This window comes from Seriola dumerili, unplaced genomic scaffold (genome assembly GCF_002260705.1).
Source record: "Seriola dumerili isolate Sdu_G_001 unplaced genomic scaffold, Sdu_1.0 BDQW01000110.1, whole genome shotgun sequence".
In the NCBI taxonomy this organism is placed as follows: Eukaryota; Metazoa; Chordata; class Actinopteri; order Carangiformes; family Carangidae; genus Seriola; species Seriola dumerili.
The window spans coordinates 9,641,128-9,666,200 of NW_019174365.1; the positions used below are offsets into that span (position 1 = coordinate 9,641,128).

Below are 25,073 nucleotides of genomic sequence, written 5' to 3' on the forward strand. Positions count from 1 at the left end.
TGAGAGATAGAAAAGCAACTTCAACACTGATACAACATATGGTAAATAAAGAGGGTAAGACTCGGTTGGCTGAAAAAGAAGGCTATCTTGTAGTGGGGGGGGGCAAGGTCAACAGGAACAGTCAATACTTCCACATAATATTTCTACATTTACTTCTACAAAATTCTATTAAAATTTCTATTGGAAGGTATGTAATGTGGGCCTATATATTAACTATCATCTCTATCATCTCTTACTTTTACTTCCAGTGTGTAGAAAGACTGTTTCAAGCTAAAAAAAAAAGTTGCTCATAAATAAAAATGTGGTGATATAATAAATATATTTATAATATAATCAAATAAATTGACCTGTTACTCATATTGTCACGTTAACAGATTATATGCGTAATGTTTACGTGATAAGTAAGTTCGCACTGAGAAGATGAGGGACTGTTCAGAACAGACCAGTTTCGGTGACGCCTTCGGCAGGTCACGTTGTATGGCCGTGTCTCGTGACGCTTCCTAGGGGCGGGTTATCAACAACAGAGTCGGTCTGTGGAGCTAACGTTACTGAGGGACAGAGCTCGAGTGTTGTTTTGAATTTGCTAGAAGACACCGACAGGAGGGGGGGTAGGGTCTGTGGATAAGATGGCGGATGTAGAAGGCGATGAAACTCGTTCGGCTCTCCCTTCGGCATCCCGTAACGGTCCGGTTGTCGGTTCGTCGGCGGGCACCACGGGCCAAATCGTAGCTACGGCAACATCGGGTCCACGGGTGGTGAGGATTGTCAAGTCGGAGTCCGGCTACGGGTTCAATGTTCGCGGTCAAGTTAGTGAAGGAGGACAGCTCCGGAGCATCAACGGGGAACTGTACGCTCCTCTTCAGCATGTTAGCGCTGTTTTGCCCGGAGGTGCGGCGGACCGAGCTGGGATAGCAAAGGGTGACCGGATCCTGGAGGTGTAAGTCAGCTTCTGTCCGTTCAATGAAGCCAGGGAGTTAGCAAGTAAAGCTAGCTATCGAGTTAAGCCCGTGTGGATTCAGTTTGAAGCATGTGTTAACATTAGCTATCTTCAGGTTATAACGCTACGTCACTTGTGTGTTATGACAACAGAAGTAGCCGTTTACATAGATAGGTAGTTATTTGTCTTGTTTACGAGCATTTGTATCTGACTAATCAGTTAGAGTTGTAGCTCCACCAAGCTAACGCTAGTCAGTTAACGAGAAGGCTAACCACCTTACATAAGTTGGACAACAGGCTGTGCATGTTGATTAGCTTCAGCTAGCTAGCGAGCCAGGTAGCTAACGTCTTGTTTAGCTAGCCCTTTGGCTAGTGACTGCTTCAGAATAGTTGTGAGGATGGATTTAATGACAGCTTTGTTGACATTGCATTGTCATATGCATACTAGTTGGGATGTGTATTTTGACCCTGCCTGAGGACAGTGGATGGCAGTGTTGTCACTCAAATTCAACATCATATGGTGTGTGTCCTTCTTGTCTTGGAAGAGAGACCTCTTGGCAGGCTAGCTTGATTAGCCATGCTGTTTACATGGGTCAGTGTTAAGAGGTGTCTATTGATTTCGTCCTTTATCACTATCAGTACCAGTGGTTGTGATACGCATTGCTGGATTCTAGAGACATCTTTGTAGATGTGTTTTTTTTCTTTTTCATCCAACTTTCGAATTTCTGTCGTACAGTCAGCTGTCACTCTTTCCCTAGTTTTAGATAAAATAACTTACATGTTGAAAGTTTATTTTAGCCTTTAACTTTTAGCATATGCATAATAAACATTTTTACAGAGAAATTATATGTAAAATATTGTTGAAATGTCGTAAGATGTACAGGGAGTAAAATGTTAATGGTAAATAACATCTACAACTACTACAGTTATACATGTTTCTTAGGAGTCCATGTGGCCCAGCATAATAGGCCTTAAAGTCAGGATCTGAGCAGTGAAAACATGTCCATGGATTACTGGTAACTTGACCATAGGCTAAGCTTTCAATAAAGGAGAAGAGAAACTGTAAACAAGGAACAATAACCTTACGTCTAGTTTGTTTCACCCAGCCTGTGTATTTTCAGTTTTACCTTCTAAATCACTCACTGGTCACATGACAGGGCTGGTTCTTATCATGTGACTTATTAACCAGCTTGACTATTCTGCAAAAACGCAGAAGAATCCTCTGGTTACGTACATCATATGTCAGCATTTCACTTCGAGTTTTATGAACAAGGAAAGGGAACAGTCTGCTTCACAAGCTTATATGTAATGTTTCATGACTGACAATTGCCAGACTATAGTTTGTGTAGGATGTCAGATGTTTCCTAGTTCGTAAAATAAATGAAAATAAAATGATCTTGCTTTGCTTCTGTGTATTTACATGAAAAAGTAATGTCATGAGGTCCTGTGAGGCCTCACCTTAGTGGTAAGCTGATCAGTCAACTGGCTATTAATCAGTAGCCTGAATATTGAGACAATTGAGTCAGTTTGGATCATTGATTCTCACAATTTAAATTTTGATCATTTTGGAAAATGTGATGACAGATAATGTATTTATATCTTTTATTTTATGAAAATGCCCAATATCTTTCAGCCAACCAAATTTGAAGATCTGCTTGCTTATCTCTAGTTCATATTAATAGTTTGTTTTTTCTTATTTACAGCATATTCACTATATTAATTCATAGTGAAAATAGCTGAGAACCCAAATGTATTCAGCCCTACTTTGGTGTTAATGTTTCTTTATGTTTTCTTAGCCTAATTTACATTCTACCAACCCCCTTTGTTGCCGACCAGCAACTGAGACACCTTTCTGGCAGGCATTGCTGTGCTTCTGTTTAGTCTAACAGGACGATGATTGGATCACAGTTGTGTTGAGACCAAAACAACTCCCTTTACCTTCATCTTTTTGGTCACTTCAGACCCCTAAGTCTGCTTTTAAGTTCAGCAACTCAGAGGAATGCTGTCATGACGTCAGTCCTTGCCCTCATAATAAAACCAGCTCTTCTCATCTCCTGTTGTTTATTTTGTCTTTCACGACCCACTCTTTTCCCATTTGTCTATGTATGATACAATACAAATATACATTTATAATCAGTAATTGAGACATGACATATAGTGGACACATCTATGCTTGAGGTCTTTGCTTACTCCCTCCTTTCATGTGTCTGTCCCGCTGTTACTCATTGGAAGATTAGCAGAGACACCTGATGCTGGTGCCATCTGGCCTCAGCAAAGCCAGGACGGGAGGTGTCTCACAGCACGAAATGAAAGGGGGACATAAGAGCTGACCTGGTTACACAGCACTCCCAACATTGTGTTTATCAATGGAGGACAAAATATGAGACATTGGCGCATTATAATAGGACAGTGTACTGGAAGCATATTTGCTGCATTAATGAAATATTTCATAATTTTGTGCTGTAAATCGGGGTTTTGGTGCCATTGTTATTATTAGGGATGCACAAATCTGTATAATCACCAATATTGACCTTATTAAGTGGGCTGGTTATCGACTGTGACATGACCAATCCACATTAAATGCAGTTTCTTTATCAGGGTCATTATAAAATTAAAGCTTTCCACTATCAGTTGCATTCATTAAGTCACAGCAGGCCAACAACTGAGTTTTAAGTGCCAGATCCTGGCCCCAAGTTACCTTATATAAAACTAATTACTCCATGGATTTAAGTGTGGGGAAATGAGGGTACTGGTATCAGGTCAGTATTTGATAGCGGGGGATACCCTAAGTTGAAGTATTGTTATATACTATATTTGTCTATACATTACAAAAATTTCACACCATATTAGCATGGCAAGTGTTCAGTCAAGCGCTGAATGCTTGATTTATTTCCTTGGTATTTAGAGAGTCAGATCATCTGCCAACCTGAAACATTAATTGATCATGTGACAACCTGGGGAAAAAAGGTTTTAAAAACTCTTAGCTCACTTTCTTCTCTTCATCTTTATCTTGCTCTCACTTTCCTCCAGTAATGGGGTGAGCGTGGAAGGTGCCACCCATAAGCAGGTAGTGGACCTGATCCGTGCAGGGGAGAAGGAGCTGGTTCTGGCTGTGCTCTCTGTTCCACCTCAGGAGGCTGATGGATTGGAAGGAGTAGAGGATGTCCAACCCAACTATGACTACAGTGACAAGCAGGCTGTGCCCATTTCAATTCCCACATATAAACATGTAGAGCAGCACTCGGAGAGGTTTGTGGTGAGTGGTGTTCTGACACATTACCTTATATTTTTCATTCTTGAAATAGCCTCTTGTGGCTGCCCTCAACCCCCAATCTCTCCCATATAGGTAGAAAATGCACAGTTATATGAATAGAAAATTCTCCAATGCCTTTCTGTGTTTTTTTCCCAATGGCCATAGGTGTACAATGTGTACATGTCAGGTAGACAGCTGTGCTCAAAGCGATACCGAGAGTTTGCCATCCTGCACCAGAACCTAAAGAGGGAGTTTTCCAACTTCAACTTCCCAAAGCTTCCTGGGAAATGGCCCTTCTCCCTCTCTGAGCAGCAGCTGGATGCTCGCCGTAGAGGCCTGGAAGAGTATCTTGAGCGAGGTAGGCTGATATGGAAAGGTCACTAGTGTAAAGAAAAAAGAAACAGTTTCTGTGTTGATATTCAGCATGGGCGAGGGCAAAGATAGAGGCTTTTCTGTTACCAATCTATATGTCATTCAAGAATAATTACAGCTTTATTTTCAAAGGATGATGTCTAAGTACAAAAATGTATTTAGACCCACCAAAATCCATAATGGCCATACATAACAAAAGAAGGAACAATGTAGTGGGTACGTGCAGAAATAATTTTTTAACGATAGAAAATAGGCCAAGCCCATGTAGGGCTACGTATCAAACTTTGTTACTTTTATGGAATGACTGAATCGGTTTGATACTTTCAAGGATTGAAAAACGCCTTGTCATTCGATACCTAAGGAGTAAATGAGTAAATCTCATCAGCCTCAGTGAGCCGATAAGCAGGCAGCATGCTTGAACCAAGATATAAAAATGCTGGTGATTGGCTGTTTGTTTACACAAACACATTTGCATGCATGGAAGATACTGTAAATCTGAACAAGGGATACAAGCAAAGTAACATTTAGTTGTCCTTTGTTTATTTGGTAAACTTTGACCCCCCCCAACACTTTTTTTTTCTCCACCCTTGTCTGTGTTTGCTTGTAGTTTGCTCTGTGCGGGTGATCGGGGAGAGTGACATCATGCAGGAGTTTCTCTCTGAATCAGATGAGGTATGCATCTCATACACTGCTGTTCTGATATTGACTGAACGAGATTTAGATGTATCTATTTCTATGTGATTTTTGATTCTGAGCTTTGAAAAGTTGTAGTTTCAAGTGGGGAAAGTTTTCCTGCAAATCTTTCAAAACCTTTTCCCACGTACAGGTTGCACAGCACTGTATGTTATTTATTACACAATAACAATCATTCAAAAATTAATTTATGAATGTATTGTGAAGGTAGCTTGCTGGCATTTCTGTCTGCCAGTCTGGAAATCAGTCAGATAGTTAATTGTATTGCCTTACTAATGTTTTGAGAAACTATAATAGCGAAACAAATGCAGCACTACTGATTTAATTTGCACTCAAAGAAACACTTTGGAGGATTAGGCCCTCTTACAGATAATAGTTCTGGTTTCATTATGTCTTGTTTGTTTTTTTATTGTTTTCTTAATCCAAAAGTACTTATTAATTAGTAATACTTACTTAGTACTTAGTAATTCACAACAAACACATGCATACACTCCCACTCAAGCAAGCATACACCTTTGTCAAGCCACACATGAGTTAATCCAGCTTTACAGCTGTTCTCATCATGTTTTGCTTCGCTGTGCAGAACTACAATGGAGTAACGGATGTAGAACTGCGCATAGCCCTGCCAGACAAGACCACCATCTCTGTCAGAGTCCGTAAGAACAGCACAACAGACCAGGTGTACCAGGTAAGACCACATGACATCTGCTGTCATACAGCTATATTGTACAGGTTGTACAGGTTGTTTAAACATCTGAAGTGAGCTTTACATTCACTTCTTAGCTTTAATGATGACACTGAGAATTGCAAAGTCAAATCGTGTCTAAGGTAAATACATGATATTCCATAACTGTAGATGTTTGCAGGCAGATTCTATTGAAGATAAACTTTCATGTTATAGTGTCAAAGAAATTCTCAAACAATGTTTTTCTTACGTAACTGACCCTGTAATGCTCTTCCTGTAGGCATTAGTGATGAAGGTTGGAATGGACAGTATTATGGCGAGCTACTTTGCCCTTTTTGAAGTCATCAACCACTCCTTTGGTAAGAACTTTGTTTATTTGATATTTATGAGTATCGCACAGGGAAATTACGTAGAACATTGTCACATACTGTCAGGTGTTTTTAATTTAAAAGCCTTTTCTGGACTGACTTCATCACATGATCACAAGTTTTCTAAATAAAGAGCTGTATCATCCCACTGGTGAGTTTAATTCATTGGGCCTTGGGGTCTGTGTGCAGTTTTGGACAGCAAATGCGTGTAATTTGGTAAAGGCTATAATTAATTTTTTTTTTTTTTAATGACTGAACAGACAACCTCCTGCCCTTCATCCTCATCACCGTGCCTCTCCTTCTTTCTATCTCTTGTTGCAGTACGAAAGCTGGCACCTAATGAGTTTCCCCACAAGCTTTATGTGCAGAACTACACATCGGCAGTGCCGGGGACTTGCTTGGCGCTTCGCAAATGGTTGTTCAGCTTCCAGGAGGAGGAGTTGCTCAGAGACAACCCGCTGGCACTGCACTACTGCTTTCACCAGGTAATAACAATAATTGAATCCCACTTGCCATGAACTTAAAGGAACTCAGCACAATTCTTTTTCCAAGAGTTTATACACTCCTTTCTGGGTTCAAATATGTTGGGAATTTTAGCTTTTTTGTTCATGAATGATTTCTGCCATAATCAGGGAAATTTACTGTATTAATGTAGTCTTTTACTCTTTACTACTTTTGCTGGTCTCAGAATCTTCTAGTTCTCCGTCAAGTTATTTATTCCTATGGTTAAACAATATCCAGCCAACACAATGTGGTTACTTAGTATCTCATCACCACAAAATTGATTAGACCAAAGATATAACAATTTCAAAGTTGTCTTGTCCTCTGTAAGGCCACTTTCCCACCATGTTTTGACATCAACAAGCAAAACATGTCTCAGTGGTGGTTGGATTCTTGCCAGCTGGGAGTCTGTTAGCAAATACTTAGGTAATTAAACTGTTTTTTGTGACAGTCGTAGACACAGAGGTTCAGTCTTACCCGCAACTAACATTCTAACCAAGTCTAAACAAAACATTAAACTACTATCTCGAAGTCTTACAAATGGTATCCTAATTATAAAACACATATTCTAGTGCTTTGAAATGCCACCACTTGTGTACTTAATCAGGAAACCAGAGACCCATGATTTTCTAAAAGCCAGTGAAACTCACACACATTTTTTGAGGCATAGTGTAAGCGTGAACTGGAAAAAATAATCCTCTAACTAAAAATAGCCATAGCACGAACAGCAGCCTACAGGCTGTCCGCTGACCAATAAAGGTCACTACCTGAAGCATTTTAGGCATGAGAAGTTCAGCAGTGACCAATTAAAGCAATTTCTGCTCGTAAAATCAGCACATCTCAGTGCTTGCACTCCTGGCAAACATGAAAACAAACCTATCCAGAATAGTTAAACCTAAGACCTTTTTTTTTTTTTTTTTTGCCCAGATGGGGGCAGCAAAAGCAAGCTGTGAACCACAAAATTGACACGCAGTATCATCCTGTTTTAAGTTAACATTGCAGACAGGTTAGCGAGCCATTGCTTTTGCATTTCCAGCAGTTACCGAGCAACATTATCATTCATTAGGAATTGTGTCTGTGACCACCTGGTGAATGTAAGTCCAATAGTCACTCTCTCTTTTAGCTCTGTTTTTGGTCTCTACCGACTCCTGAGGGAAATGTCTGGCTCTTTAGCTGCTAAATGCTCCACTATGTTCACCAGGTAGTTGTTAACTGTGTCCCTCCATTGTTTGAGCAGATAATGTACAGTTGATTTTTAGAGCTTTTTCACTGAAAACAGCAGAAAATATCTGCGGTGACACAATGATACTATGAGAGCAGGGAGAGTGAACCAGAACAGTGAAGTTGGGGACTGGAAAACTAAACAATGAGGTGAAACTCACTGTAATTCCATAAAGCAGAATGGAGCTGCAGATTCAGGGGATACTTCTCAGTCACATTGTCCTTTGATGTATTGTCATCAGTTATTGCTGCTTTAAGACGTAACACATGAGGTTATTGTTGTAAATGCTTGAATATCTTCTTAGTAAATGTTTTAATGGATAATCATCTTTCATTCGGTGGCCTCAATTGATAAATGGTGTTGTATCTCTTCATGCCACCCCAAACCCCCATCCACCCCACCTCCTGTGTGTCTAGGCACTGGATGATGTGAAGAAGGGATTCATAAAAACGGAGGACAAATCCTACCAGCTGCAGAAACTGGCAGAGCAGCGCAAGATGGCCACGGTCAGTCCCACAAACCAGTCTTTGTTTGGGGAAGGGATGGGGATAACTGCACTTTTTGCCTGCTGACCAGAGCCATCACCAAAACATGACCAAATATAGATGGAGAGAAAAGTCAGAAACCTTTTCACACTCAGAATACAGCCCTGTATGTTATAAACAGAGCCATTGGCTTTATATTGATGTTTGTAGAACATAAGCTGAAAGTGGCGTGTGTGAGAGCTTCTGTGTGCAAATTCAAAACTGCATTCAAAACTATGTAGCCACCCAGCACAATATTTCCAAGCTTTTAAAGATAAACCTTGGATAAATGAATATAAAAGCAACACTCATTTACATGTACGTCAGTGAGTTGATTGTTGGTGAAGGCCAGACTTGCATGAAAAAGTCTGAATTTGCATGAAAAAGACAGTGAATGTAATGATGCCACAGTATGATGGAAAAAAAGGAATGATTATTACTCATAGCTGTTCATCCTGGATCCAAACTAATGTATTCAAAGTCTCAAACGGAATATTACTGCTTTCACTTTTGTTTTGAAAACTGAAATGTTATATAGGAAAGTTTTCACAGCTTAACGTCGCCTTTTTGTAAATTCAAACATGAAACAGGTTTCTCATGAACTGCAACATATATGGTGGCCCCTAAGTACAAAGCACGCACAAGAGTGAAAACACAAACATGATGCAGCAGTGCGGCAAACATGAAAACACATGCAACAGGACTTTCTACGCTAGAAGCAATCCAGGATGCTAGGGGCAGTGGTTGGGCTCGATTTGGAATAACAGCAGCATTACAAAAACTTTTGCCTGCCCGTCAGACTTTATTTACCTAACCTAACCCTTTATTCAGTTTTGATATATTTTCTGGCAATAAATTAACCATTTAAATTTCATTTATCTGATCAATTTATCCCTTAATGTTTGTGCATTCACTCTTGTATGTGCTTTGCCTTACGGGCTACCTTAAATATGCCGTAATTAGTACAACAATGTATTTGGGAGTAGGTGGGAACTCAGGTCCCTGCTCAAACTGCTTGTTAACTGAGGTTTCAGAGTATTTGGACCTTAATCTTAACCTGGTTACTTACAGCAATAATAACTGTTGTGTGTTCTGTAATACCTATTAGTACCTGAGCCTGTTGCGGACATGTGAGGGCTACAATGAGGTGATGTTCCCCCACTGCTCCTGCGACTCCAGGAGGAAGGGTCATGTCATCACGGCTATCAGCATCCATCACTTCAAGCTGCACGCTTGCACTGAGGACGGCACGCTGGAGGTGAGTGTTTGCCTGCACTAGTTTGGGAACAAGTGTAAAAACACAGTAGAGGGTGTAACTTATCACTTTTTGAGGCAACACATTTTTTAAAATATGGATAGTCTTACATTATTGAATGTTGTAATAATTTCATGGATATGCAATTTAGGATTTCACTTATATAATAAAATCAAAGCATTCCTATATTTTCCTAAATAGATTTCCCACATACTGAATTGTATATCAATCTAGTGTTAAGCTAAACATGAACAAGGATTACCTACTGTCAATTCTCCCTCAGAACCAGGTGATAGCTTTTGAGTGGGGGGAGATGCAGCGTTGGGACACTGACGAGGAGGGGATGGCCTTCTGCTTTGAGTACGCCAGAGGGGAGAAGAAACCTCGCTGGGTCAAGATCTTCACTCCATATGTGAGTGTGCTCACACCTGCACTGCTGTTTGACATGTTTGTCCGGCATTTTTACTGCTTTAACGTGTTTATGTATTTACTTAGTTGGAATTTGCAGTTTTAGAGTGACTGATTTTGTAATTTTCAAAAGGAGTTTATAGGAGCATGTATATGATTCAATGGTCAACACAGATTCTTTCACGTGTAATCAAAGCAGTGGTAAGAAGACGTAAATACAACTTATTAAAAAAGATGAAGCATAACTCGACTCTGCGACTCTTCAGGCTGACTGTGGTGTATTGGTTGGCCGAATAACAATTCTCTTTGCTTTTGTCTCCCAGTTTAACTACATGCACGAGTGCTTTGAGCGGGTCTTTTGTGAGCTGAAGTGGAGGAAACAGGTAAGGACCACTCCTTTCCTCTTTCATTCTGGGAAGCACATGTCTCTATGCCAAGTCTGAAATTCTAAACTTAGCTTATCATTGCATTTTTTTTTTTTTTTTTAGAAATAGAAATACAATAAGCCACTAGTTTTCTTCAGGTTCTCATTTAAAATGATTAATTTTATATTTCCTGTGTGTTGATTTCTTTGCTAATAGGTTGAGGAAGAGGCATCTGACAAAGACAACAAAAACTGCAGTAACAATGGTAAGCAACAAGTTATTTATTCATTCATTCATTCATTCATTCATTCATTCATTCATTCATTCATTCATTCATTCATTCTTCTGGAGTATTTTTTGTCCCAAATACAAACTGACAATATTTTTTGTAGCACAGTTGATAAAACAATAGAGGCTATAATAAGGCAATAGAATAAGAGGCTAGATTTTATTGAGGGCAAATCATAAAGAAATATGTATTCAGATGTGGTACTGAGTGGAGCTTTGAAAGACAGCACCCATCATGCACTATGAATTATGCAAAAATTCCCTGTCTGGCAAAAACTAAAAGGGCAAGGGCAGGAAGAGGATCTCAAGTACTGTATGCCACCTCTTTTATTTCTGTGTTAAAGGCAAAAATATATCTAGACGCTTTACTAGTTTATAAGTAGCTTTAGCTCAAAGCATTAAATTACACCCGGCCTAAGGGGGGGAGGGTGCATTCTGCTGTGGATCGTATTGCTTTATAAGGAACTGCACAAAGTCAAGGGGAAACTGCAGCAGAGAAATTTTTATAGACAATTCAATGGAACTTTACAATGCACTTCACAATTTAGGAGAGTAAATTCCCCTCAAGTGGTGTCAGGTTTCTAAGAGAGCACATGTGGATTTGTGAACAGAGTACAAAAGGATTCGGAATTGTTGCATGTAGAGACATGTGACCCCCCCCCCCCCCATTTGAGGGAAGTTGAAACTATTTGCCCATGTGAGACAGAACAAGACGAGCAAAACAAGTATTTGGACAGAAAACAAGTGCAATGTATAAGCATGAGTGAGAAACTTTTGGAGTTACAGGAACAGAGACAGATAATGAACAGCTGAGGAACCGAGACACTAAGAAGGTTGAGGGAATCAGAAACCTCCAGATGTAAGGCGAGGGCATCAGCATGCTACAGAGGGACAGTAGAAATTCATGTGTGCCCCAGTGACACTGAGACACACTGACATCTGTGTTGTGCTGTGGCAGCATTTTCATAAGTCACATGACGTTCGAAAAAAGCCGATCATTCAGACTTGTTCCCCTGAACCGTCCCTCTGTTTCAGAGTTTCTGCCTCCTCTTGAGACACAGCAGAAGGGATGGCGCCACCTAGGGGGGGAGATTGCAACTTCCTAAAACCATTGGTCATCACTCGAACTAGAACTGGTCCACTTGCATCATCACAGCCACCCCTGAGAGTGCCCATCAACAAACACAGAACTGAGTGACAGACTGAGGCGATCCATGCCCCGAAAACAAACTGGAAGTGACCAATTTGGGAAATTGGAATTGTCACACCTAACCAAACCCAGGGATACACACAGCAAGAAGAGCAATGAAGGAAAATCAACAAAAGCCAACTTTCATGTCATTTACTAGATCTCCATAGTTTGTCTGTTGTTTTCCTCCATACATCTGCCCTGTGATGTGGGCAGGACACAAGCAAATTCTCGCCACTGGTTGAGATGTAATACATATCTACAGTGTGTGATTGGTCAGAGTTACCACAGCGCTGCAACACGGTTTGCGCAAAGGGAGCACCTCGACGAAATGCCACTTTACGAGGGGGTGGGATCCTGACGGTCGGGCCTCCCAACACGATCGACTCAGCCTGAAGCCCTCAGCGTGGCCCTCGTCTGCTGAACTGAGCTATGACGAAGGAGATGAAAATAAGAAGGGAGGGATGCAGAAAAACGGCAGGTTTCACTTCTTTCAGTTAGTGAGAAAGAAAGAAAGCAAAATCATGCTTTACACTGATGCTGGACATTAACCCAGAATTGATGTTTTCTATCTGAGGTCAGAAGTGTTCTGTCTTTGTCAGAAAACATAAGTGACGCAAATGTAACTTACTGAAAACGAACGTGAGGGGACATGTTCATAATTATGTGTATGTTTAACAATCTTACTTCTGATAAAATATAGATTAATATAAGTCCTATAATAATTGGTTTCTTGATCTAACACAATGAAACACTAACTTAATTGCATTCAGACTGCTTTTACTAATCTCCATTTACCACGATGTCTTCTGTTCTAACCCACTCTACTTCAGAACGACGTCTGTTGGCAGTCGACCATTCAAGTCAGTATGGGTCTTTATCCCCCTTGCAAGTGTTTTATTGTGGTGATTTTGCAGAGCTTGGGAGCTGAAAGGATGAGGCTTTCTCATTCTCAGCTCTGTGCAGGAATAATCTGTTGAACAAAGGGTTGATGGGCCAAAGTTTTGATGTCTTTGAAATGTCACATGTTCTTCACGAGGAATCTGATCAACAGATTATGAATATTATTAGGACAGGACAGGAGAGTTTTAAGGGTCTGGTAAGCTGCTGTTTTCTGAACAGACAGCAGGGGGCAGCAGAGTGTAAGACACGTGAAGTTGTAGATTTTGAAGGAAAAAAAATCTTCTCAGAGCCTCTTAAAAGAGTGATCCCTCGGGCTCTGTAACTCACCCAAAAGTATCCTTCCTCTGCAGTTTGTCCATTAACCACGTCAGGAGGACAGATGGTGTGTGTGTGTGTGTGCTATACAGAGAGTAGATGGTGCATGAAGTTGTGTGACTGCAACCACAGCCATCAGCATACATAGCAATGCAGACAGCCGTCTGCCTCTTACTGAACCTAAATTGATACAGTATTAGTTGTGTGTATGCACATAACGTGATTATACGAAAGTTTTATGATTTACACTGATTTGATTTGTTTTGTTTTGAAGCAGCATTTCAATTTTTTTCATACAACAATAACAGGTTTACTTGTGTTTTTTGTTTTTCTTGCCTGAATGGAGACAGTGCGCGTTAATGAACTGATTTCACGTAAGTGTGAGTGAGAGATAGAGTTTCGTTTATCCCAGTAAGGGCTAGAAGTTTATCTCAGCCGATTCATTACTGACTTGTTCTTGTCCTTCACTCGCTGTCTGGCAGCAACCAAAAACCTGAAACCGAGAGCGACGTTTCTTTCTTACTAACTCTGACTTGTAGAGCAGGTTCAAGTTTTTTGGGTTTTTTTTTTTTTTTTTTTAACAGTTGATCTTAGATTTTGGTTCAACAAAATGTGTATTTCATGACTAGGTTTAGTCATAATTTGTTTTCGGTCAGTTGCCTTGGAGCAGTGTGTGCATGTGTGCTGGGTTTGTGTGTGTCCTCTATGTTTATCATTGACATTGCTGATAAGCTTTTAGGCTCTGATTGGACGTGTCTGATGAGCTGTCTGTGTGAGAGCCGGCAAATGAAGATGGGATTTTGTATCCGTACGACAGCGGAGACACCAGACAGATGGAGACAAATGGGAGGCGTCTCCTATTGTCTAGCTAATATTCACAACCACTCACATGCTTTTTCAGCATAACACACACACACACACACACACACACACACACACACACACACACACACATATATCCCTGTCTCCGTGCTACTCTGTGTTAGTGATTTGACAAAATTGTTACGTGCAACAACACAAGCTATTTTGTTATTCCTGTTGTTTCCTCTGAGGACTGGCTTCAGTTATACAACAGCCTATAGCAATACATACCACACTGTAGTAGCATGTTGTGTGTTTTATGCACACACCAGAGACAGCTGGAATGAGAGAGAAACTGCAATGTGCAGACTGCTGGATGGTCATTTTGACAGCTAAAGTAATAGCCAATTTAGAGATGGATGACAAAAGAATTAAAGCTGTTCGACCATGATATTTTTTTTTTTCTTCATAAGCTGTAGAGGGAGAGGCAGATAGAGGTTGTGTGATTGTGTGTGTTGGCCTGTCTGTCCTCTGCTCTTACTCTCTCCAGGTTGGTCCCCCATCATCACAGGGGGATGTGGTTGCCGTGGCAGCACCACGTTGGCTCAGCACGCTCAGTGCAGCCTCTGTTCCTTTTATTCCTGTCAGCCAACTGTCTCACTCCTCCCAATAATGTATTCAAAGCAGTGTTTTTTACTGTTTGATGTTTGTTCTATGTCCCCGTGGCTTGTGCTGCTGTGAATAAGCTTTTAGAAAGCTTCTGTTTTTTATATTTTTGTGTTTCGGTTTGTCTCGTCTGCACTAGGTGCCATCTGTCCGTCAGTCACTAGCAGGTGTGCATACTGTCAGTTGTCGTCCGTTTCGGTCATCAGTGAGATAAATGTCATAGTAACAGTGTTTAGGTGAAAGCAGGGAGATGACAGGAATGTTAAGAAGCACGTCTTTGTACGGTTGGCCTGTGTTTGATAGTTTTTGTTCGTCGGTGTGCACTGTGCTGTGGGCCACCTGTGTTTGTATTTGAGATGCTGGACAGCCTGGGCTTGTAAGTGAATGATTATTTACAAAAAGGATTGAATTTTACACAGGATTTTTACAGATAAATAGAATATTGGATGGTACAACAAACACGGTGGCAGTAGACTAAAAAGATTAAATAAATAATGTGTGGACTTCACATGAAACTCAGAAAGTTTGTGTTCATCAAAACCGCCACTGAAATGCTCATGTAAATGATGCAGTTGCTATGGTAACACATCAGTTCCCTGAGTCTCGTGTGCCAAATCAGCACTGATTTCCATAGCATCATTCAGTGGCTGATATCGTATAAGATCTTTTCTGTTAGTTCAAATTCGACAGCAATTCACAGGGCTCTGACTCGAGTGTTTGAAGTGGCGTCTATGAGGACGCCCAGTCAGTCGTTTTCCTTTGACACCGATGGTTCAGTTGGAGCCGGGATGTTAGTCCCATCATCAGCGCTTTTGTGTAGACTTGAAGTTCATCGACCTCCGGAATGCACATCTGGCTTGGAGGGCATTAGCTGCTGGCTTTTCCATTTCAGCTGACATGTCCTACCTATGACTAACTGAAGGGTGGATGTAAGTGCTGTTTATAAAGTGTTAACCTTTGTGTGATTAATTTTTGTTCATTGCTTTGAAACACAGGGCTTTCCCATGACAAGTAGGCAGCAACATTAATTAAAAATCTAAGCCTTGTTTGTCTTCAGCATAAGCTGTAAATAGCTGTTTTAAAAAGATAGTATCCTTTGGACAAAATGCACTCTTGTTTCTCCAACTCAAAACATTTATTTATTTAAGCAGAAATTATAAAGATTGGGGAAATGATAGTGTACAATGAGCCACCGTCGATCATTAGTTTTGTGCGTGGGGAAGGGCTGTATGGAGGATTAGCTAACCACACAATGAAACGAGCTGTTTAAAAGAGAAGCGCTGTTGCATTTAATAAGTGTCGAAAGACGTCAATTAACACCTGATGCAGAACTAGGCTACAAAATGGAGAGTTTTATATCTAAAAAATACACACACACAAAGGTTTACTAATCAATATAAGAAAAAGGACAAAAAGGTTTGAAAATGTGTAAAGTAATAAATTGTAACAATATTTTAAATAAAGTTATATATTGGGAAAAATGCTGTTGGGTTGGTCTTCACTTATTTACATTCTCCAGGACATTAAATGAACCATGGGCTCATTTTGTCCATGTTGGCAGTAATCTGAATGATCTTACAGGAGGATTATACCAGCTGTTAGATGATAAAGCGCTCAGGTTGTGTTTATCAATGTATGGATTCTCTTCCTGTCCGGTGAGACCTGGCCAATGTCAAGACTATAAAGACACGGAGGGATGAAGCAACTGCAGTGCTCATCTGGGACCAATTAACTTCCTGAAGGAAAAAGACAAGTGCACCTAATAAGCTTTTAATGTCTTTAAATTTGAATTAGTCAAAAAATGTTACAGCCATGCTAAATATATTGCTTTAATGAGTGTTTCTTGTGTGAACTACCAAGGAAGGTGATGGCCTTTCCCTTCAGACAGACGAGGGTAACACTGTTCGAACAGTTCGCCTGCAGAGAGCTTAGAGTATTTGTATTATTTCAAAAGGTTATTAGTTAAAATACAACAATTAAACTGTTATGCTAATCCTAACCCTAACCCTACTTATTATGTGGTTACTAATTGTTGGTTGAATATTTTACATTGTTGAACATCAGTGGAGCGTTCAACTGTTAAACAAGATTAACGAAATGTAACAAATACTCCGTTAATTCTCTGTAGGCAGATCATCCATATAAAGTGTAACTGAGATAAGTCCTGTAATTTGTGCATCTGTGGGAGGCATTAATGCAAGTGCAGTTCATATCAAGTCGCTGGTGGTAAATCTTCAGAGCTAAATTATTTGGCACAGAATGACTGAGTTAAGGGGCTGAAGCTGATTTGACAGCGATTTGTGTTTTTCCTCAACACTTCTAACTGCACTGCACAGCCTGCTGGATGAGAAGTGAAGGAGGGCTGATCATGACAAGGAACAGATGTGACAGCGTGCTGGCAGGAAACATTTCAGTAACCCTCATCCCCATTTCAGTAGCTTAAGGAGGTTTCAAATGAATAGAAATGTACATTGTCACTACTTTTTTTGGAGCAAAACCAGTGACAGAACAGACCAAAGAAGGACTGTGCTTGCTGCTTGATTCTAATTTATTAATGGCTGTTGCTACGGTGATTGTCTTTGTTGTTTATTGTTGAGTCCCCTTTTTGTAAATTTCACATTTCCTGCCTGCAAACAGCCTCAGGTCTGTAGGAAAGGGAGAAATGCTGTACAGTACATAACAGGGAGCACAGCTGCTAATAAAAAGGGCCACAGGCACATTATTCCTGCAGAGGAACAGGCACAGTGACATTTTGATGGTCACATGCTGCACAGATCTTTATGTTGTTCACTGTGCTCAACAGGAGCTGTTGCAGTCCGTGGGGAGGTAGTGGGAAACTGAGGCGAGGCATTATTCAAACCAAAAACACAGGGCCTCTTAATGCACCCTGTGGAACCAAGCCCATAAAATGTTGTGTGCATTGGCACTGCTGCTGTGAAAATACTCATCTCATTAGAGCTGTCTCACATAGGCGCTATACTCTGCTGACAGCAGGCTGCCACCCCGACTTCACCACCTGCCCTCACTTTTCTTTTCAACGTCCAACTGAGAAGGAAGGTGGAATTTAAACTTTGCAGCGTTGACGCTCGTTATCTGTCAGTTTTACTTGACACATTGTTAATCCCTATTAAGACTCTACAAACTGATACTATCGGCTTATTGCCTCCCTGTCGCCAACATTAGCAGCCATCTCAGTCATTTAACAATAATAAACACACAGCATTTTACCTATAACCCCAAGAATCAACATTGTCTTTTTGTGAAACTCAGCTTTGCCTATTAAGAATTTACAAAAGTTGATATGTTGTATGTATGTACACATTTGTGATGCATTGTTACACAGCAATACAAAAACCAGAATTTATTCCACCTTACCCTGCTAGAACATTAAAATGCTAATCTATAACAATCTGTATTATTATATATAATTATATTAATGTTTAAAGTTGATTAAACACTAAAAAATGTAGTATAAAAACAAGATGTCTAAGTTAAAACTGGACTAAATTTTTAGATCTTAGTCTTGGTACAATAAGAAGAGTTATTTAAACATAACCAGGATCATTTGAAACAAAAGTTTCATAGATGTTTTTGAAATATTCACTTTTTAAAAACCAAATTAGCTTGTTTTTAATCTAAATGTCATGTATACAGTCAAGTCAAGCCTTAGTGTCATACTCAGATTCTAGTGAACTAATGTACTCACAATGAAGAGGCTCAATAAAGTAAGACCAGAGAGTTAAGAGAGTTTAGATCTACAGCCACTCATTGCTTAGTGTGGCATGTAGTAGGGAGGACGGAGTGAACCCTCTCGTCCTCTGAACAGTCCAATGATTTTAACTGTCAGGTCGGAATAATGTCCTCAGACCCACAGAGTAGCTGCTTACCCGCTGGTCACACCTGAGGGAAAATGTGTTAAGTCCACTTAATGCCCACTTGTGTTGAGGCTTCAGTGAAAACCATGTGGGAGGCTCTCCAATGAGCCATTCTAAGTTTTACACTCAGTCAGCTGTGGTGGTCTTTTTCTGATGGATTTATTCTTTGTCTTTTCTTGTGTTTTTATCGGTGGATAAACTGCTTTTTTGTGTTTGTTCCTTGTCTGTGTCTCAGAACAGATGGATCTGAAATCTCTAAGAGCATTATATAACAACGCTTGTATAATTATGTCATGTATAATTAAAAGAGATAACAGTTTCAAATCAAGACTCCAAACACCCTCCATGCACAGGAGTTCTGGATTATCCCTGTTTGTTTTTCCTCATTTTAGTAAAAGCATTTGAGTTGCACTGAATTACAGCATTCTCCAGAGAGGGGCGACTACAGATGGGTTATAAATATGTCCCACAAACTGCAGCTGTGTATCACGAGATTTAAATGAAATTTAATGCATCACTTAGAAACACTTTTTAAATAGCATCAAAATACATTTGCAGGGTCACAGTAAAATACAAAACTTATTTCCCTCTTTCATTTTTTAGTTAGAGGTAATTGATATGATTTACTTTGGCTATATAATGATGAGGATAATAACAGGTGTCTGAATAAGGTCAGGCTACATTATGATTCTAACCTCACTGCATTTTATCAGACAGATTCATCACGACATTAAAGCGCATATAACAGCTCGGCTGACATGACATTTTTGCACTCATTCTGTTTCCACCAGTGGACTTTGGCACTGCTTAATAAAAAATTAATGAACAGATGAGTCTTAGTTCATTATTCACAGTGCAACTGGCGTACATAAAACTTCATTGATCCCCTCGGGTTGGAAATTGTGTAAAATTTCTTATTGACTTAGAGTTTATGCCAATTCTTGTATGTTTTGTTTTGAAATGTGTTTGTTTTGAAACTTATTTTGTATCTTACCTTGGTATGTTGGATGCATTTTATTCCAATATCTTTTACCGATCAAGGAAGAAATCAGAACTCAGTCAACTACTGTAGAGACCAACCAGCCACCCTTGACTTATTGGCTAAGAGTCCTGTGTTCCTCAGGGCGAACACCTCCGTGTCCACTTAACCTTGTGACCGTGGCGGCCTGGGCTGGTTAAACGGCGGTCTGTAAAGTGAATGAATGTGGCTTGGCAGGATTAATCAAGCCTAACGACACATCTGTAGGTAGGCTTGCTGGGAGGAGGGAGCATCAATCACCGTCTGGAGCGTCTCTCTCTCCCACTCTCTCTCTGTCTCTCTCCCCGCTTCTCGTCAGCTCTATCGACCAGTGCTTTGGGCCCTTGGTAATTAAAAGGCATTGATCGGCCTCAGCCACAAGATGTTGGGATACGATCAAGCTGCACAGCGCACTGGGACCCTTAGAGAGAACAGGTGTGCATGCATCTGAATATGTTGAAACATTGTACATGTATGTAACTATGTGCTGTGCAGATATTTCATGCACGTTATGAATTTATATGTTTCCACGCCGAGTGCGTTTGCCTCATGTAATATTTCTCCCTGGTGTGTTTAGTCTTTTTGAGCTCGACTTTCTCTCTGGTTCATTTGTATGCTCTGCAGTGACTGCATCTTTTTAGCTTACATATCGCCAGCCCATTTACACACTCATGGAGCTGTGCGAGGCCTAATGTGCCTCCAGTGAGATTCAGTGGAATTACCCATCTGGTAAAATATCTGAGGCCTGGGAGAAAGCTGTGGGTCAGCCCTCTCTTATTAAATGAGAATTGGGTGGGGAGAAAAAACAACAACGGATTGATTCTGTGCATACGCAAACCCTGATGCTCATCTTCCCCATGGGCACACGCACACACACACACACACACACACACACACACACACACACGCACACACACACGTTCTCTGTCTTCTTTTATTCCATCTGAGTGAACACAGTAAATCTAAGTGCCGCTAGATTGCAAGCGCTACACATTTTTCGACCTCAGAGAGAGAGAGAGAGAGAGTTAGCCCGTCAAACAGGGAGCCTCGCCAGGGCTGAATAAGGACCAGCATGCTACTATAAATACACCCCTGACTCTTTACTCAGTCTGACACACTGACTGAGTGACACAGTGAAGGCCACACACCAACACACATCGCCCACACTTGATGGACAAATAGTTGCATGACAATATGTCTCTAATTTCTGTTTATTTCTGTAGTATATATTTTCCCTTGTGGTGTGATATATTGCAGTGGCCTTTCATTTGATGTCTGTGACTGAGTAATGCTTGTCTGAGCTCCCATCTCCCCTGCCTCTGTCCCTCATAAATCCAATGAATTACCAAGTATGCCCCCTCTTTCCCCCATTAACCCTCCCCTCCTCTTTCTCCCATCCCATCCCCCCCACCCCTTCTCTCCTTCCTGAACGAGTGATCAATTAAGGCCCTGTCCACCTCGCACTGCGCGTCAGCACTTTCTGTCCTCCTCTTATCCCCTCCCTCTGTCATTTCTCTCTTCTTTTTGGGTCTCGAGCCAGCCACTGTCAACACAGAAAGATAAGGAGCAGAGCAGACCAAACAAAGGTGGTAGGAAAAAAAAAAAAAAGAGAGAATCCTTTATTTTCAGGATGAGAAATGTTCTGTACAGATGTGAGTGTTCAGATGTCAGTATGTGCTGGAAGGAGAACATCCTTCTGCAAACCCCCCGGCAGGAAGTTTACTTTCTGCTTGCTAGGAGACTTGACTTTAGAGAGGAAGAGAGAGGAGACAGAAGAAGAGACGAAGAGAGTTGTAGAGATAAGGTATTTGTACAACTGCCTCTAAACTCTGTGTAACAGATCACTGTGAGAGAACGCATGTGAATAGCCACTAGAGACAGAGTGGAGGTCAGGAACGTAGTAAACATATTTTTTCTTGCTGGATTTTTGTGTAAAAGGATAAGGCTGTTGTATTTTTCTTATCGTCATCAAATCCCATGAAAAAACCAAAACTAACAACATATTGATCCTACTAACAAGTATTGTCCATGTATGTTTTTCCTCTGAGTCATAAAACTCCTTTGTTTTCAAAAACTATTACAAACACGTCACTGAGCAACATTGTTGCAACGGCTGAAATGTTCCTTCAATACAATAAAAATGAGAACCGCACTGAGAGTCAATTCCATACACATCATCCTGCTGCTGGAAATACTCACTACAGCACCAAATGTGTATTGATCCGCAGCTGAAAATAGTCCCCAACAAATGCACTATTTGCTCTTGTTTGTGCAGAGGTGTAAGTAACGAATTGCATTTTCTCTTGTTACTGAAACAAAGTTGCTTTTTTGGTACTTGTATTTTTTGGAGAATATTTCAAAATCAGCAATTTCTCTCTTAAGTATTTTTTAACTCAAGTATTTTACTTCGCTATATTTAAGGTGAAATCCTTGCAGAGTAAAAACAAGTTACATGATGAAGTTATGATTAACCGTGTGAGAACCAGGTGACAACACAGCAAACGAGGAGCCGCATCAGCGATAGTGAGTCTGCTGGACTCACAAATGACGCACACATGCCACACTGCATGACCAACAGGTGCATGCTGGGTGTGGCTAAACGCTAAATGCTAATGGTGGATCCTTCAGATACGTTCACGTCTCTCAGTGAGACATGCACCATCTCTCTGCTGTTTTTGATGCATGTTGCGCGGTGGAGTTTATGTTGTTTATACATCTCCATCTTTTCTGCTGCTTAAACTGCTGTTCATTCTATAAGAAGCAGCAGCTATTTGATTTATTCGGCTTAATATTGCTACATAAAGTCTAAGGACACCCACCGTGGTGTCCAGGTGTTCCTATTACTTTTTTCTACCCCATTTATATTCATGAAGACAGGCTAATTAACAAACAACTTTCTGTTTCATTTAATTCAGCTTTACAGCACCACACTACATCTTCAAAATGATCATACAGTTGAATTGACAACTCTTTTAACAATTTTAATAAAACTAAAAATGATGACCTTTTATCAAGGGAGGATTTACTGCAGGACTGCCAACTGACTGTATATTTGTAATTATCAGGTGTGTGCACAGGCTGTAAGATGTCTGACTAGAATTTATTGTTTGCTTTCTTTGCTGTTTTCACCTGAAACGGCACCTTTATGCATTGAAATACCAATGTATATACACCTGCATATTTGCCTGGTAGCCTACTTACAGATAACAGATTTATCATATATTATTATTATCACCATATTATAGTTTTTACCCCTGAGTAACATTTACTCAGAGCACATTTACTGACTTACTTTGTGTATTTTTTACACAATAACATTTACTTCTACTTAAAATTTATTTTAAGTAGAAGTACTTTTACCTGAGTACAATTTTCCACTTCTTTTTCCATGTGTGTTTTTGAGTAGTGTTTGATCAAAACTACAGTACACAGCTGTTTTAGGAAGTGAGATAGGCTTGTTTTTAGGAGTAAAATAAAACAATATAATTGCCGCCTGTTTTTAAGGATTACCTCTTTATGAGGAACAAATGAGCACGGGGCTGTGTGCTACACACAGTGTGGGAAAGTATTGACAGACAGACCTGATGTAGGTTTGGGTCTTTTTTTGGGATTTGTTGTTGTTGTTGTTGTTGTTGTTGTTATTGGGATTTGGCAGCTTTATCTTTTTAATAGTTTTTTTTTTGTTTTTGAGGAATTTCTCCTACTGCAGAAAAATGAGGAATGACTTCTTTGTGTCTCTGCTGATACTTTGAATGATGGTTGAAAAGTGAGCTCATTTCAGTTCACAGGTATGAGCCACTCAAATGCAGGGAAACACACTGCATCTAGGGTTTAATACTAAACATTTGTTGTTTTTTTTTACCAGTTTTGTTCTTTTCTGACAAAGAGAACTATGTGGGCTGGGTGCTTGTATGTGCATGACCCAATAAACAACAACTACTATTTCTAGTACTACTGCTGTTTTCACAAATACAGAAGAATCCCGTACTATTTTTCTTGACATATCTATAATTATTATCAGTGGTCGTGTACCACAGCTGCGTCCACATGTAAGCTAATATTATAAGAGGAGAATATGACACCATCTTGAGCGAAGCACTGAGAAATACAGCAATTATCTGTGGTGAATTGTACAGAGAGTTGTTAAAGGTACACACGCAGGTGGATTGCTGTTGCTTCTAGCTATTTTCAGTGACTCATTCTTCTCTTATAATCTTGGGCTGTGCGCGTAATCACTCCCTCATTCTCCATTCCCTGTGTAACAGACACACAGTTGATTACTCTATAGTGAACTGGAGAATGAGCTTTCAGAAATTCATGAATCATAATTTTGCATCTTCACAGCCATAGTAAATACAGAGGAAGTAGATTGGAAGTTTGATATAATCTCAATTTTTGTTCATTCTAAATTGCTTATATGTAATACAACTTGTGTTTTGGTCAGGCAGACTTCCTAATCATTCAATCTTACCATTTAAGAGGAAGCAGCTACTTGGACCTCTGAAGAATTGAGCTACACTAAAGTGGGCCAACCTAACATTCAGCAAACATTCAAAGAGCTAGCGGAGACACAGTGAAGTCAGCTATGGTTGTCTGACTCTTGGTAAAGTAGCAGAAAAAGTTCAATTCCCTCAAAGGCAAACTAATTTAAGTCATAGCCACAGATGATCTTCGGCTTGAGGGGCATAGTTTAAATTTAAACCTTTTAAATCACCACTTAATTAAATGAGTCATTGACTCAGTTTCATGAAAATACAGGTCTATTAAAACCTCATCTCCTATTTTAGATAAACATGAAATCACTCATGAAGCGGTAAACCCCTAAAGGGATCTGACAGAACTTTGACTTGAAATGATCTTCACCTTATTTGAGTCTCTCGTGTTCTTTTCTCATTTCAGCTATCAAACCTTTTAATGTGAAATCCAATGAGATCCCTTGGTCTATTAGGACCCTGCCAGACACAGTTAGGCAGCTGCTTCATGAGTTATTATTGGTTCAGGCCAGTAGCTGCACCACAGTGCAGCTACTGGCCACTGCGTCGTTGAAGACCAGTTAATTCAGTTTCCCCAGTCATGATAAGCGCTGCAAACTCTGACCGCTGCTGAGGAGCTTTTGATCTCTGCTGATTGTTGCAGATTGGCAATCGTCTCAAAGAGATAAGGCCTTGGAAATTTCAAGTGGTTTGCGAGCAGTGAGGGGACTTCATCTTTTAAAAGCTTATTAGTCTTAAAGATTATCCGAGGTCTTTCAATTTGACAGTCATTAGATAGATGTGATTGAATAATAGATGAGATCCTCCTCTGTTCCCCTCTGCTGCGGCGTTCTAGATCGTCGGTCCACTTTTGTATATCCGAACATCAAGCTGCTTACTCCGCCTAACTCTGCCAATGTCGCGAGGGATGAAGTCTCGTTCCTTCATGACCACTCTTTGTTGT

The 25,073-nt window shown here is 40.2% G+C and overlaps 1 protein-coding gene across 1 annotated transcript; it reads left to right on the plus strand.

The window, feature by feature from the left end:
• Positions 1 to 548: 548 nt before the first annotated feature.
• LOC111223072 (sorting nexin-27-like) lies at positions 549 to 14,199 on the plus strand. The gene is made up of 13 exons (XM_022747089.1): positions 549 to 937; positions 3,967 to 4,192; positions 4,355 to 4,547; positions 5,169 to 5,233; positions 5,838 to 5,942; positions 6,220 to 6,298; positions 6,629 to 6,792; positions 8,447 to 8,536; positions 9,663 to 9,812; positions 10,093 to 10,221; positions 10,541 to 10,600; positions 10,799 to 10,847; positions 11,906 to 14,199. Exons 1-13 carry the CDS (start codon positions 627 to 629, stop codon positions 11,974 to 11,976), a joined length of 1,692 nt encoding a protein of 563 aa, XP_022602810.1. The 5' UTR covers positions 549 to 626; the 3' UTR covers positions 11,977 to 14,199.
• Positions 14,200 to 25,073: the final 10,874 nt, after the last annotated feature.